The sequence below is a fragment of the Corapipo altera genome, unplaced genomic scaffold (assembly GCF_003945725.1).
Source record: "Corapipo altera isolate COAL_440 unplaced genomic scaffold, ASM394572v1 79, whole genome shotgun sequence".
NCBI lineage: Eukaryota > Metazoa > Chordata > Aves > Passeriformes > Pipridae > Corapipo > Corapipo altera.
The window spans coordinates 2,648,974-2,664,494 of NW_020884927.1; the positions used below are offsets into that span (position 1 = coordinate 2,648,974).

The 15,521-nt window shown below is 41.1% G+C and overlaps 1 protein-coding gene across 4 annotated transcripts in view; it reads left to right on the forward strand.

The window, feature by feature from the left end:
- METTL11B (methyltransferase like 11B) overlaps nt 1–10,163 on the forward strand; it is a 31,037-nt gene extending 20,874 nt beyond the window's left edge. For all 4 annotated transcript variants that reach the window (XM_027658567.1, XM_027658566.1, XM_027658569.1 and 1 more), the window contains 3 exons: nt 912–1,087; nt 6,489–6,738; nt 9,262–10,163. In XM_027658567.1, coding sequence (XP_027514368.1) covers nt 912–1,087; nt 6,489–6,738; nt 9,262–9,536 — 701 coding nt within the window. In that variant the 3' untranslated portion in view covers nt 9,537–10,163. The remainder of the gene's footprint in view (nt 1–911; nt 1,088–6,488; nt 6,739–9,261) is intronic.
- Nucleotides 10,164–15,521: the final 5,358 nt, after the last annotated feature.

A 15,521-nucleotide genomic window follows, 5' to 3' on the forward strand; every position in this document is an offset into this window, starting at 1 on the left:
TTTATAGCCTGCCTTAATCCTCCTTCTGAGCTGCAAAACACAACTGCTTTGGATATGCTGATGCACATCAAATATAGGAGAACCCAGGATGCAGAAGATAGACCTCAGCTTTTTAAAAGATAGGGGGAAATAGCCCTTTACCCAGCAAAGCTCACGGGTGTTAATAAAACAAACTTCACACTACTGATTGCTGTATATTACCATCAAAGTAGCCAAGCAATGAAAAGAAACATCCAAGCCTCTGGCACACAGGAACCTTCCAGTATATCACCCACTCATTACCTTGCTCCTTGATCTGTGACAGATGAAAATTTAGGACTGTCTCTCCTAAATTGTCTCTCCCCCTGTATACCCATCTAGGCCTGAGACTGTCATCTGTGCCTTGGTTCAGCTTACTTGCAGTGCCACAGGCTGTACAGTATCACTAAAAATAAACCAGAGCAAGTGCCTCATTCATCCACTCTCCTCTTGGTGCACTCTCAGTGCAGCTGTCAATGGCTGGAAAGCATATCTGGAAATCTGCACAACAGTGAGGTTTGTGATTACAGAAATGATGACTCTGCATAGCAATAAATGCCACCCACAGCTTTTCTGGGAAAATTCAGACTCCTTGCTCTCTTTGGTGTGTGTGTTCACTTCAAACTTGAAATGATCTTGCATTGACATGGAAACATACTGGGATGACAAAAATGCTCTCTGAGCCTGGGAGGCACTGAATTTGCCCAAGAAAGACTGTGTCCCTTCAAGGTCTCCTAGGATTAAATCCAACACCTTTCCTTCCACCGTTGCTTCAGAAACAGGTCTGGTGGTTTGAAGGCTCAACTTCAGGTCATACATCTTTGTCATTGTGCCATTAACTAAACCAGAAATATCTGTCATTAACAATAAAATAGTGATTTATCTGCTTGCAGTGAAACTTTATGCTTTGACAAGTCAAGTCATCAATGGGGAGATGCAGTTCTACGCCAGGGCCAAGCACTTCTACCGGGATGTGCCAGCCACAGAAGAGGGAATGATGGGAGACTACATCGAGCTCTCCAACACAGACGTTGAATCCTCCAGGGAATTTCTCAGGAAGTTTGTTGGGGTGAGTCATCTAATCTCATCTTCTGCAAGAAGGAGTGGTGATGTGTCAAAATGACATGCACAGTGCCCAGTCACATCTGTTTTAAATGGCTCCAAATATGCATTTTGCCTGTTCTTACATCATTGTTTACCTGTTTCACATCCTTTTGTCTAAAGCTGCAGTGAGGATTGTGCAAGGAGTTCTTAGAGGTGTGTTTGAATGGAGGATTAATTCTCAGTGCAGGACTGGGACCTTTCATGGTAAAACCCTTGCTGGCTTCAGTGGCAGATTTGTCTGTGCAAATTCCTGCAGTCCATTTGGGAAAGTAGCTGAGACTAAATGCCAAGTTTCTGGTTCGACTATTTGTAGATATTTCTGAGAATGCTGCAACAAAACCCAGCCCTTCCCTCCCCATTTGAAATATACAGAATAGGCTACACATTAGCAAAATATTTTTTCTTGAACATTCCAGTGTCACTGAGGACCATTTCAGGCAGTTTACTAAAGGTCTGTAAACATCTTCAAAGGTCTGCTTTGACCTGAGTTGCAGAGAGATGCCAAGTGGGATTTTAAGACCAGTATCACTTTGATCCTTAGGTTTCTAAAAATCTTGTTCGTTCCTAAACGTGTGTTTGGTAATCTGAAATTCTTTAGAAGTGTGGCCCGATGGTTTCCTAACTGCCCTTCCGTCTTCACGGGGGAAGAGCCCACTAAATTAGCTCAGCAACAGTATTAGATGCTACAAAATCCACAAAACTACAGGAAAGCAAATTTCTTAAGTCCTCCTGCTGACTAAATGACTAGTTCTATATAATGCTACCATAGACCTTTAATTTTCTGCTCCACTGTACAAATTTGGGATAGCCAGATGACCTTTTTTTAGCCTTAATGATCCACTGGGGGAAAAAACGTTCAATAGGTTAATTAGATGTTGTGTATGGGAAAAAAAAAGGATACAGGTGAAATGGATTGGGATGGAAAATGAGTGTGGTTTAACATGAGATAGAAATCCTGCATAGCAGTGAAGGGCAAGTGATGGCAAAGTTTGCTGTACCTGATAGAGGGAGGCTTTTGGGGCCATGAGCCAGTAGTGCACAAGTGAGCAGCTACGTTTTTTTTATGTTAACAGTCATTTGTGTTAATGCCAATGCAAAAAAAGGCTTTTCAGAGCCTCAGTGCATCATCACGCTTTCTACACACACGAAATAAGATAGAAAGGAGGTTCAGTGAGGAGCTGAACGTGATGGTGACATTTCTGAATGACATTTCTGAAAATGGCATTGGCAGAAAAAACGAAATGCAGTCGAGGCACGTTCTTTAAGTTTTATAGAAGACTTGTTTTAAGGACCTTTGTGGAATTCAAGTGGTGCATAACTGTGTGCTCAGGGAAGGATTTCACGCTTCCTAGACATCACATGGAGTTGCCTCCCTGAGCAGCAGGTTTGTATCACACTCTTACATTTTCCCATCTCCAAGACCCAAAAAGGAAAGAAGTACAGTCTGTAGCAGAGTTTCACATGCCAAAGAGAAGTCATACCCAATGCATCAGGTGTGATGACAGATACAGAATACTCCAGAGCAGAACTCCTATAATTAGCCAGGGATAGAAAGGATACTCTGAATGGCCAAGATCAAACAAGGAAAAAAAAAAAAAGAAACAGAAAGGAATCTGCTCATTTTGCTTATTTTGCTGATTTAATTTGTTAAAGCTTGTCCTCTGTTGAGGTGCAGTCAATTGGTTATGTTACTTATGGTTTATTTTCCTTTCTCACTGCTGAAATTTGAATCCTACTCCACCAGATACAGATATTTACTGGCTGTCTGTAGCAGTGACTTTATCCTAAATCTGATTTGAGTTATGTCTTACCAAGTTTATGGCTCTGTGAAAAGGTGTTTTATCCAATAAGGTGATCAAGATAGAAAAAGCCCAATCTTCTGCTTCACCCTAATATAAACTATAATTTCTTTTTAAGAGAAGTTTAACAAAATTGGAAAATAGGAAAATTAATTTCAGATCAGCTAAACAATTTTTTATTGTTTTACCCTCTGAAGAACTTTTCCCTTTGTTTTCAAGAGTTCAAGTCAGTTCCAAAATAAAAAATGCTCTTTAGAAACGAAAAGTTGACAAGTTTGGTTTCTTTTTTCCTTGAAAGTCATGAAAAAGAAGTCTTTTGACATTTTCAACATTCTTTCCCATGTTCTTTTGGCTATAACTATTCTCTAGATTGGAAATACCAGTTTCACAGAGAGTTTTATTCTTCAAAACCTTTATATTCTGGCAAACTAGTGCTCCTTGAAAAACAGTTGCCCGGTTCCACTCAAATTACCCCTCTTGAGTCAGTTTGGCTGGTGTGGAAATGCCACACAGTGACATTTCCCTTCCATGACTGATGTTGCATACCTTCAGGTATGGCATTTCTTAGCATGATTCTTAGCACCACTGTAAACTGAGCTACAGAGTTCTGTACCATTGGAGAATTTATCTTGCCTGGGCACATGGAAGGAATTACAGAAAGGACTGAGAACTTCACTTATATTTTAGCCTGTCTCCCTCCCAGGCGAGTCAAAGGGAGTTGAAAGTGCCACTGTGCTCAAGTTAAGAGGTTTTATGTGTGTGTGGGCAGAACTCAAACCAAGAGCAACATGCCTGGAGCCAAGAGTGCTGTGCAGACAAGCTCCAGGCTGTCTCAGGTACAGCCCTACAAGAAGGGTTATCAGCAGAGCTCCAGCCCTGGATATTTATGGCAGTGTGTTAATGCCAGGTAAAGCCTTGATGTCCACACAGACACTGTGTTTTCAAGTGCCTAATCCGGAGGTAGTGAGTAAAAAAGAAAATAAAGAAAACAAAGAAACCATTAATTCAGGAGCAGTTGTGAGCTATAGGTGTGTAAAATAATACAGAAGGAGGTTATGTTAACTTTATAGCTCCCTTTCTGCCCTAAAGCCTTTCTCCCTTTCTAGCCTCCAGTTCATCTGCCTCACTGGTTACTTGCTGAATTAAAAGCTTCTTGAAAGTGATTTTTCTCCTATTTGATCAGGATAATGGAAGAGATGTTGTTGAAAACATACTTCTTTTTTTTTAGTTTAGAAGGAAAACTACTATGATTTTTATCCATTTCTTGAACTCTGATTTCCTTTTTGTCCTACATACCTACATTTCCTTCCTGCCCTTCCAAGACCTGAAGTAGCATCAAGAACATATTCCACAGCTTTTTTATCCCTAAGGAAATAGGTGTCCTATTTAGCTTTACAGAAGAATTTGTGGGTGAATATGTGTCCTAAAGGGTGGTGATTCTGTGGGGAGGCAGGTAGTCAGAGGAGCAGTCAGTCTTAAATTTTGAAGCCTGTTCTGGCTTACAGTTCTCACTTATATTATTTTTTTAAATAAAGAGTCTGATTTTCAACTCAATTAGACTTTTGGGAAAATGATTGCCTTCCAAAGAAAATGTTAATACTCTGTCAAAGCCCTGAGCACTTCCAAACTGAAAATATATTAGCTGAACATGGAATTATGTCAACATTTTCATTACAAACGGAGCCGTGGTTTTTCACAAGGCTTCTCAACTGACTGCCTGATGCTCTCGCTCCTTTTCAGCAAAGTGTGGGATCGAACTTCATCTCCCACAATTGTTCCCTTTCCTTCCTCTCGATGGCAAACAGAGGTGTGTCATCAGAGGTCCTTGCCGTGACATATCATGGGAGCTGAATTCCCTGTTTTGAGCGAGCTGCTGTGACTGTAGATTCTCTGAATCACAAATGTTGAAGGAGTTATGTGGCTTTTTGTCGAATTCTGGTGGTTGTTTTGGTAAATCCTCCCAGTTTTCTCACCAGCTTTCTCAGAGACTTTTATGTGATCAGATCACTAGACCAGCATGTGCCTGCTGGCAAACAGTATGGAAAACCACCTTGTAGAGATCCAAGACACAGTTCCTTCTCCTTTCATGAGCTCCTTGTTACAGCTTAGTCTGGTCCTCAGGAAAAGCCACGTGCTCCTAAGTGCAGCCTGTGGATGAGCAATGGCTCCCATTTTCTGGCTAACTACAAACAGGTAGTTAGTCTCCAGAGTCCTGTAGGGTTGAAGGCTTGTGGACTCTTGCACACATCAGGAGATTAATCTTCCTGGTATACAAATTGGGACCAGCAGCCCTGGGGACTGGTGAGAGCCCTTGAGATCTGTGTGCTCTTTCTACAGTTACTCCATGTAATCGGATGCTCAGCTGGGCTATTCATAGTCATGTCATTGACAGTGCTGTCCTTTGACCTTAATAATCTACTGAATTACCCACTGAAGCAAGGCCAGAAAAGTGTGAGTTACATGATTTATGCTTGATCATTACAGAGGGGGTCTCCCAATAAGTGGGAATAGCAAGACTTTTCCTGAGCTTATTTCCTTTCAGAGCAGTGAAGTTGCAGCAGGGACTTTGGCCCATAGCTTTCACTTCAGCTCGGTTCCAGGGGACAGGGAAAAGGTGTTTACATTTGCTTTTAATGTATTTGTTCAACAGATAACTTTGGCCAGGGGAGCTCCAATCCCACACTCAGTGCCTGTGTAGACTTAGAATTTCTGTTTTACAGGACAACAGCAGGCTCTTAAGAGCCTTTTTATAGCTAGAATGGAAGCTTTAGGGGTGAAATACAGCTTTCATTATAAAGCTCCTTTTACAGCACTTATTATTTTCTCATCGCCTTAGCCTTTGTACCATGTTTTTTCATGTCTGATCTCTGTCCAAAGATGACATTTATGAAGAAAAAAGGAACAGTTAAGCAAAATCTATTCAATCATCTTTCTTGTTGCTATGCCTAAAAGAAATTCTGTATATGCTCCAGCCAAAACTTTGTGAGCTGTCACACATTACCTACCACTCCAAGATCTTTGTTCAAACACAGCTTGTTTTAAGAACTGCATCCCTGATCCCAGGGATTTCGTGTATCTGCAGAAATGTCTGTGGGAAACTTGGGAGTTCTGTGCTGCAGAAGTTACTGCTTGCATGCACTATTTGGGATATGCTTCCTTTTCTGCTAAGCCTTTACAGGGCACAGAATGAGGCTTATCTAGCCATGTAGTCGGCTGTCAGGTGTGAATATTTGAAGTTGCAAGGACTTTACAAGGAGCAGTGGATCCTCTGAGAATGCTAGGAGCTTCTGAAAGACTTTCTCTCTTCTTGTACCAAGCAAAAACTTACTGTACAGCAGTAAATCCAGTAAGGAAGTCCCCTCAGCAGCAGCCTGGGAATGTGGCAGCCCGGCTCGGCTCACACAGTGGTACCCAGGGCTGGATTGATTATTACCAATCTTGCAACAGGCCTCCAGAAAAAAGGAGGCAAGATTTGGTGGGCTAAAGGCCATAGTGGATAACACAGTTGCTGTGATCTTTCAGGTGGGGTGTTTTTCAGATTTCAGATTCTTTTCTTGTGTCCCACAGGGGGTGGGGAAGGCCGGCACCAACCGCGCCCTGGACTGCGGCTCTGGGATAGGTCGTATCAGCAAACACGTCCTGCTGCCGGTTTTCAAGAGCGTGGAACTGGTGGATATGATGGAGAATTTCCTGGCCGAGGTCCCAAACTACCTGCAGGGCAAGGAGGACAGAGTAGAGATGTATTATTGCAAAAGCCTCCAGGAATTCACTCCAGCCCCACAGAGATACGACGTCATCTGGATTCAGTGGGTTTCAGGTTAGTTCAGCATCATTCATCCAGCCCCACATCTCAGAGAATATACAGCCTGTGCTCAAGTTTATGCTCAAGAATGGTGCAGCTGTAAAGGGAAGTTCTCAGACTTTTGGGACTGCTTCCTAAAATATCACAAGAGGCTTCTGAGAGTTCCCCCAAGCCACGTGCACAGTGGGTACAAATTAAGTGGTTTTTTTCAGGTCATGTACTGGAGGAAGGTTCCTGGAAAGCAGCCTGCATGCTGAGGTGCAGCTGAGGAGGAGGCCTTATATATGGGTTTTCTCGAGCAGGAATCCTGCTTCTTACTTGCCCTTGCTGCAGACAGATACACCAATGCCTGTAAATCAGATCATGTCTTATACATGCACTGATACTTACTAAACAGATTCCCTTAGCTATGTCCCACAGCAGACTGTCCTATAAGAAATATCTGCTGTTTCTCCTGCAGTGAATATCCTTCAGCATTTAGAGCAACAGACTGGCAATCAGATAACGTGGGCCATGCTTCTTACATGTGTAAGAAACAAAATAATTTTTCCTAGCAAACTTGCTGCAGAAAGAAGGTTTTCTCCTAATCTGTGAATCAAAGTGTCCATGATGCATTTGCGGCTGGCAGAAGGCATTATTTTAAAGCACAAGAGGAGGTCTGAACAACTCCTTTTATCCAAAACACTGGAGATAGTTTCTTGCTAGACAAAAAGAAAGATAAAGGTAGAGAGATTAGCACAGGAGATGGTTTTATTCAGGAACACTTACTTGTCCTTTACACACAGTCTTAAAGTGTAATGAAACTGAGCTGCTTAGAACAAGCCTTTACAGATACAAGCAAACCAGTATCATTTTCCTTTGTGTTTTTGCTTTTCTTGAATAACAAGTCATTGCAGTAAATGTAGCTCCTGCCTCATCTTTTGAGCAAATCTGAGTCAACCTGAGGATGAATGAGCTCAGACCTGTCCCATGCTCTGCTGCTCAGCTTTGTGGCTGCTGTCAAAGGCAGTGTGTGCCTTTTGTTTGGCATAGACACGTATATGAATCTTCTTCCTCCATCAAATTCAAGGAAATAGTAATTATCTTAATCATTAATCAAACTTCTACCCCATCTCGAATTTGGCTGAAATATGCCAACAAGTTCATTTGGTGGAGCGAGATTAGGACTGTCTGCTAGAGAGCCATACCTTGAAGATCTCATTTTCTTGGGAAACTACACTAAAAGTCACATTAAGACAACAATGAGTTCCAAATCAGTGCTCAAAAGCTTCAGTGAATCTTGCCATTGCAATCTTGATTTTTCTTATGAATGCATAAGCATGTGAGCCCAAGCAGTTATTTAATTAAAAAAAAAAAGGCAAGTTTACATTTCATATAGAAATTACCATTTCCCTTCAACTTGAAAAGTATTCAGCTTTAGGCTTGGGGGCTTTTTTCTTTTTCCTTTTTTTGGGAGGGGTGGTTAAAGAAACTTGTCATACTCTGTCAAAATGTTGTTTTGAAATGACAACTTCCAGTTATTAAAGTTTAAATCTTCCATCAAGAAGATGGAAGATATTCCATCTGTGACAAGAAAATACAAATTATCTCTTTTTTCAAGTTTTTCACTCAGTTTCTGATCACCTGTCCTTGTTAATTCATGTTAGATGTTTCACACATAAGAGTTCTCATTTTGATCTTCCCTGAGCCCTGCACCACTGTCCTCAACGTAACAGAAGTCCTGATCTTTGAGAAGGAAGGATAAAACCCAGAATCTCCATAACATATTGAAAAAAGTACTACTTTTAAATGTATGCCTATATGCAGAAATCCCAGAAGTATGGAGTAATACAAAGAGTTCAATTAGCAGGTCTTGCATTCCTCGTTGCTTCTTTGATCCAGAACTCCTTTGAAGGGTACATAATGTTACACAAAGTCATAGGGATTTTTAGCATTAAAAGACAGAATGGATTAGTTATTACCTATTTGGATTATCTAGATTATCTGTTAGATTGTCTAGTTTGACCTACTCTATATCACAAGCTATTATATTCGTTCCTTTGCCCTTGTACTGAGTCACTAGTTTGTGTTCAATTAAAATATATCTTGAGAAATTCAACCACTTGATTTGAGGTCTTCAAGAGGTGGTAAACACCACTTCTGTTGGTAGTTTCCAATGGGTAATTGCTTACACTGTTAAGCAGTTGTCACTTATTCCCAATATGAATTTGTTTGGCTCCAGCTTCCTGCCACTGATTCTTATTACGACTTTAACCACCAGATTAAAGAACCCTTCAGCACCCAGTATTTTCTCCACTCTCCTCACTGGCTGGCTTCTGTCCACATCTGTTGCTACTACTAACGTGGTTCCTAAATCTTGATTTGAGTTTATATCTGTCGATCTCATTGATTTGCCCAACTTTTCATAATTAAATCTGTCGGGACTAGAACTTCTGCAATGAACAGAGTGTGGAGACTCAGGTCAAGGCACCATTCTCATGTGTACAGGGGGGGTCTGGGTGGTTACCAGTGATCTATTTTCCATCTTTTCATCTGTAGGATATCTGACAGATAAAGATCTCCTGGAGTTTCTCATCCGGTGCCAGAATGGCTTGAAGGATAATGGTGTTATCATTCTCAAGGACAATGTAGCCAGGGAGGGCTGTACCCTGGATTGCCTGGACAGCAGCGTGATCCGAGACCTGAACATCCTCCACAGCCTCATTGAAATGAGTGGACTCACCATCCTGCGGGAGGAGAGGCAGGAGGGGTTCCCTGAGCAGTGTGTCCCTGTCTGGATGTTGGCCATGCAGAAAGGCCCTGGCCATTCCTGATTGCCTAGTGGAACTGTAGAGACTGGACTATGGGTGAACCACTGGACTGGGAAGAGGAAAAGCATCTACTGGAATACTCCTCACCATGCACTGCTGCTACTGCAGCTCTAGGGCAGCAACTCCTAAAGGGTCAGGAGAGAATTAACAATGGAGTCAACTTCTCCAGGGAATTGTCTGCTTCTGAATCCTGCCTGCTTCATCATTCTTTCCATTTTTAAAAGTCTTTCTAACAGCTCCTTGTTGGAGCTCTCTTTCATTAAGGAGTCAATATTGGATAAAACTTAACTAGTAGAAAATAATTAGGTCTGAATTTTCTGTAGTTGCTAATACATTTTGGAGTGTTCTGTACGAGGTGTTAAATAAGCCTGGTTTTTACTATAGCACTTAAATCTTCTTGGAATTTAAGAGGGTTGTGTCAGATCACTGAAGCAGGAAATTCAAATAACTTCTTGGAAAACCGAACTCGAATTTTGATTGTTCTCACTATCTGTACTTTAAAATATTTAAACCAAAAATCTAAGGGAAGTTTTATCTTTTTGTTGGCATCGGCTATGCAGTTTATTTATTTTTTTCATTTCTGTCAATTTGGACAATAAACCAACCTGGTTAATTTTCCATTTTCAGGAACTGCTTCATCTTCATGATGTTTCTGCCACAGAACAATAGTGGTGCATAAGGGATTTCACACTCTGGGGGAGAATTTAGCTGACAAATATATGCATGTTTGCATTGAAATTTTGTGAAAAGCTTGCCCCACAAATTACATTCTGGAAAATATTTTTTTCAAAATGTTCACAGTGGAAACCACTTGAAAGCTTCTCTTTATTATTCATACCACTGTGCCTTTCTTTCCTTCCCACATTGGGAACAAGTCTGGCACCATATGCAGAGCTAATGGGATTTCATGGGGCGTTAATAGTAAGACTATAAGAAGAACTAATACAGTATTGTATTAATTAACAGCTGTGCTAAACTGCAGAGGGTGTTAGTGCAACCAAAAGCTCCTATGATTTATACTCAAACAGCAGCTGTATAAGCCTGGATTTGAAAACACTAACACACACCCCATCTCCTTAAGGCTCACAGAAATTATACATTAAACCTCTTGTCCTCTTCACTCAGGCACTGAAAATGCTGTGGGAGGACAGAGGTTTATTTTGCAAACAAATTCAGAATTTGAAATTCTGTTTTCGTTCTGAATGGAGGCAGGAAGGGAGAATTTTGAAATTCTTTATAAAGGGAAACCACAAAACCACAGTTTTCCAAGTTGATGAATTTTTTTTTATTAAGACAAAATAAAATATTTCTTTTGAATTGAACATTTAAAATAAATTGCACTTAAAATGTTATTAAGGCTTGTTCAAAATTTTAGTGGTTAATGGTGATGTTAGAAAGAACTGTTCTGACTCTGTCAGAATTTTTATCACGTCTTACTCCCCTAAAATGCAATTCTTGCAAAGCTTTTTAGACTTTATAAAGAGTTGCATAATGACAAACCTCCGTGTTCTGATGGAAAGGAGTTCTATAAAACATCCTTCACATGACTGTAGGCACAATTGGCTGTGTCAAATACTGTCAGCTGTGTTAGATTAACTAAAAAAGAAGCCTGAAGATATTGAGATCACGGAACCTCTCAGCTGGATTTTAGTACACATAGCCATCCTTTGATAACAAATCCCCAGTTTGGATTTTAATTGCATAACTCATCTTCTCTAGCAATATGGTTGCACATGCTGAGAATTTCCAGTTTATGGCAGAGGGCTTTCTGCCATCAGATCTTATCCTGTAACTCTACTGTTTATGTTCCATTGCTAATTGTAGCATTAAGGAAAACCACCCTGTGATTTGGTGTGTCTTATAGCCTAGAAACCCATAACACAGATGCTTCTGGGATGTTTTGGCTAATTCTTCCATTCTGTTTAACTGGTAATGGACACGAATTTAGTATGTAACATTGTTAGAAACCTTAGGTGAACACTTGCATTCTGGAATTGTCCCCAGAACTAAGGGCTTCACGTTCCCTTTGAGCCACTTACATTGCTTTCATTCTGCCAAGGCTGCTAAAAACTGATGTGGACTTTGTGTGCATATGAGTACGTGCAGATAGTTGAAGGAATCTTAGAATCATAGAATATCTTGAGTTGGAAGTGACCCACAAGGATCATCAAAGTCCAACTCCTGGACACTCCAAGAATCCCACCATGTACCTGAGAACATTGTCCAAACACTTCTTGAGCTCTGTCAGGCTTGGTCATTTGTTTTTTCAGGAAAGAGGCATCAGTCCTAAAATGAGTACCACTGGTTAGCAGTAAGAGGAGAATATTTAAAAGGTCTTTACATAGATTACAAATTAATTTGTCCTTCACCCTTTTTTCTTCCAGCCAGAGACATCTGCCATGGTGCAGAATACTTGGACTGCAGGAGATCCTTGTACAGTGTCTGTGCCAGGCATAAATTAATGGTGCTGGTCACTGCAATGGTGAGAGAACAGCATTGTGGAAATAGGGAAGTAAAGAATTTTTATACAAATCTAAACAGCTGCCACATCTCACAGGGCAGAATAAATCAGCTGGTCGTGTACACACCAGAGTGGGTGCAGTTCAGTAATGAGAGACGTGGTTCCAAGATGGAAATAGAATGCAAAGTGGTTTAGGATGAAAAGCAGAATATAAATGACTGGTATGGTTACCAGTGAAATATATTTTTCAGGGTAAAAATGTTCTTCCTATGTTTTGTATATCTTTCCTATTTGAATTTCCAGAATGCATATACATAAACATATAATGAAAATTGGTTCCCTTAACTATGTGTGAAGAGAGAAAAGTAAAATCTTAATTTAGTAGAAAAACCCATATTTCATGGTTTCCACATTCCTGGAAATTAATGTTTCATGGCTATGTTACTTCCACAGTAAAATTGTAAAGCTTTTCTGGTGACATAATGAACCTCAAGAGTACAGAAACACAAGCCCTTCAGGAGCTTAAATGCATGAGATTGCTGCAGACTTAATAATATTTTGATTTCCTCCTTTTCCAAGGTATATTTTAATTCAAGAACTCCAAGTCAACTAGTTCAGGCCATCCTTAAATTTTCCTTAATTTGGGGAAGGGCCATTGTTGGCTTAAAAGTTCAGGCTCTCTGCACTTTACCATAGTATATAAAAATGATTCACAAATTTCAAAGAGAAGATCTTGCTTAGAAATCATCTATGTATCAGTTACTCTTTGATGCTCTGCCTCAACTTCCAGGTTATTTAAACCATTAATTTAAAGAATGATCATCTGATTGCAGAGGGAGTTTCAATCCCATTTGTTTGGTGCTTGTTTAAGACTTGTTCCCGATCTTGATGTCACCAGAAATTTAATCCAAGACCAAGCCCCTGTCTGGGACAAGGTTCACAGAACCCTGAGGGTCCTTGAAACTCAAGTGCTCATCCACCACTGACAGGTGATGAGGGAAATGCCCAATCTGTCCTTCAATGAGACATTTCTCCCAGGCAGCCACTACTCAAGTAAAAGCTTGGCCAAAGCACAGTAAATCCTGATTCTGCCGTGCCACCACCACTATGGTGTCCCCAGGTCAGGTCCATTGCTCCTGCTTACCTTTGTTAATGACTACAAACCTTCTTGCAAAAGAGATGTAGCCCCCAAATGCTACTGCAACCCAACAAAATGTAGGGAAGCAATTGGTCCAGCTTTCTGAAGAGCCATCCCAGCCGTGCAGCTCCAGCAACCACCAGAGCTCAAGCTGTTTGTGTTCCTAAGGCAATTCAGGCATTCCAAATGGACTGAAACAAGAGCCTCCTCTCTCTCCAGTGGCTGTGCAATGACAGCCCATCCTTGTTACGACCAATTCAGCATCTTCACTGTTAAACAGGAATTCAGTGTGATCTGAGCAGATCAAAACTGGAAGAAGGCATGGACTTGGATAACCAAACACCCACTAAAAACCAAAGTCATAGTACCAGGACACTGCATTGATGGGAGCAATAAATCCCTACCTGATGCCAGCTGACAAAGGCTTTACCAGTTATTCCACTGAGTGCCTGAGTACCTTTGTGCCATCCACTTGTTTTTCCCATTCTCTTAATCCAGACTCCCCAGAGCTTTTACAATGGTATATCAGCCAGTAGGGCTGTCCAGAGGAACTTGACTCTTACATGTAATTAAAACCAGTTGTGCTGCATCCCATCCTTCTTCTCTTCCTTTGATGCTTCTTCCTACTAGCCAAGAAAATCCTGCCTCCACTTGCCAAAAGTGATTTGTTCTCTGTGGACATCACCACATCTCACTGAAGTAAAACAGAGTACCTTTGATTTTAAGAGGAGGTAATTCTGTTTATCTGAGAGCAGTAACAACATGCTATATTTCAGACATAGAGGTTAATACCTGTCTTTTCCAAATGATGTCAAGTAGGCACTCCCAGGCCATTGTACCAAACAAAGCTCACCATCTCATCATCACCATAAATAACAATATTTATATGGCACTGTACATCCCTAGGCCTTGAAACATCATTTTTATTTTGCTCAGGATAAGGAAACTGAGGCACAGAAGGGTGATTTGGGCAGCATTACAGCTTTATCCAAGTGGTGGCTGTGAGTGATTAATACCTGTACAAACCAGGCCACTAAAAGAACTACAGAATGTTTTTCAGGCAGACATAAACTGATTCTGGTTGTGCTTGGAGCAGATTAAAACAGCACACTCATGGTTAACCTGCTTACTAGGCCAACCTGGAATGTTGTCCACAGAAGGCTCAGGCTGAACATTGTGCTCATGAACTTAAACAGCTTCTAGTCTTTTCAAAGCATTGGAAGAACAACCCAGTGTATGCCTGCAAAAAAAAACCCAAAACAAAACCCAGAAAATTGGTGAAAAGTCTCTCTTCTCTGTATCTCTCTTTCAAGAAATGTTGAATTTGCTGGCATTTCAGCCTGTTGTGGTATTTTCAGACTCCTGAAACAAAGGTTTTTAGAGGCATTTGAAGATGCAGAAGTCCTTTAAGTTCACTGTGGCTTAGCAGAAACCTGTTGGTGTCTTTGGATGCCTGTAAGTCTCCGAAGATCTCACATGCAGGAATCTCAGCTTCACACAAGACTACATTTTCAGAATTTTCCAGGAGACCAGATTTGAAGGCAGTTAAGTGCCTACCAGTGGACGTGGGCATTTAGAGGTATTTCTGAAGTATTTGGCCAATTCAATCAAGGTTTAGCACTAGCATGTCTTTGCAAACCCTTCAGGGAAATGTAGGCATCTTAGATACAAATAATCTCACTTGATTTAGGGCACCTAAATATAGATGGCTCATCTAAGGTAATTGTCTAGGCTCTCTTTGCAGTCAGTGGAGAAGAACTGGCCCATGCAGGAGACATGGCAGGCCCACTCATTCATCCCATTCGAAACAGATGTATTAAAGATCAAAGCAATAGAAAAGTCCTTCTGAAAGCTCCATTCAACTGTGCCACTTCACAGGGACTTGAACTGATTTTCAGGTACATTATGCCTGATTGTGCCCCTCTCCCTAACCTCTGACAATGCCCTGTGACTGTAAAATCCTGATTCAGAGGCTGCCATTTCCAGATCTGTAGCGGAGATTCATGGTGTCACACATGCCACAGGTGCTGCCAAGCCTCTGCCAAGTGGCACCCAGCTCTTTCTGAGCAGCCTTCCGTGTGCAGGTGCAGCCTGACACTGCTGGGACCAGCTTCAGTTCCTGCTGCCATGTCTGCTGGGGCAATACTACAGAGGGGAAGTCCTCCCACACTCCTCCCATAACAGAATAACAAACAGCATCATCAAGTAAAAAATAACAGATCTTAGTTTGGAAGATTCCCCTCTGGGTGTACATACATGGTTAGCCGTTTTACATATGTATACACATATATGTGGAATATATGCAGTTTGTATTGGCCAAGGTGACCTGTGGTCCACGGAATATGTGTGGCTTGCCAGCTTTTCACAAGGCATCTGCCGCAGTGGAACA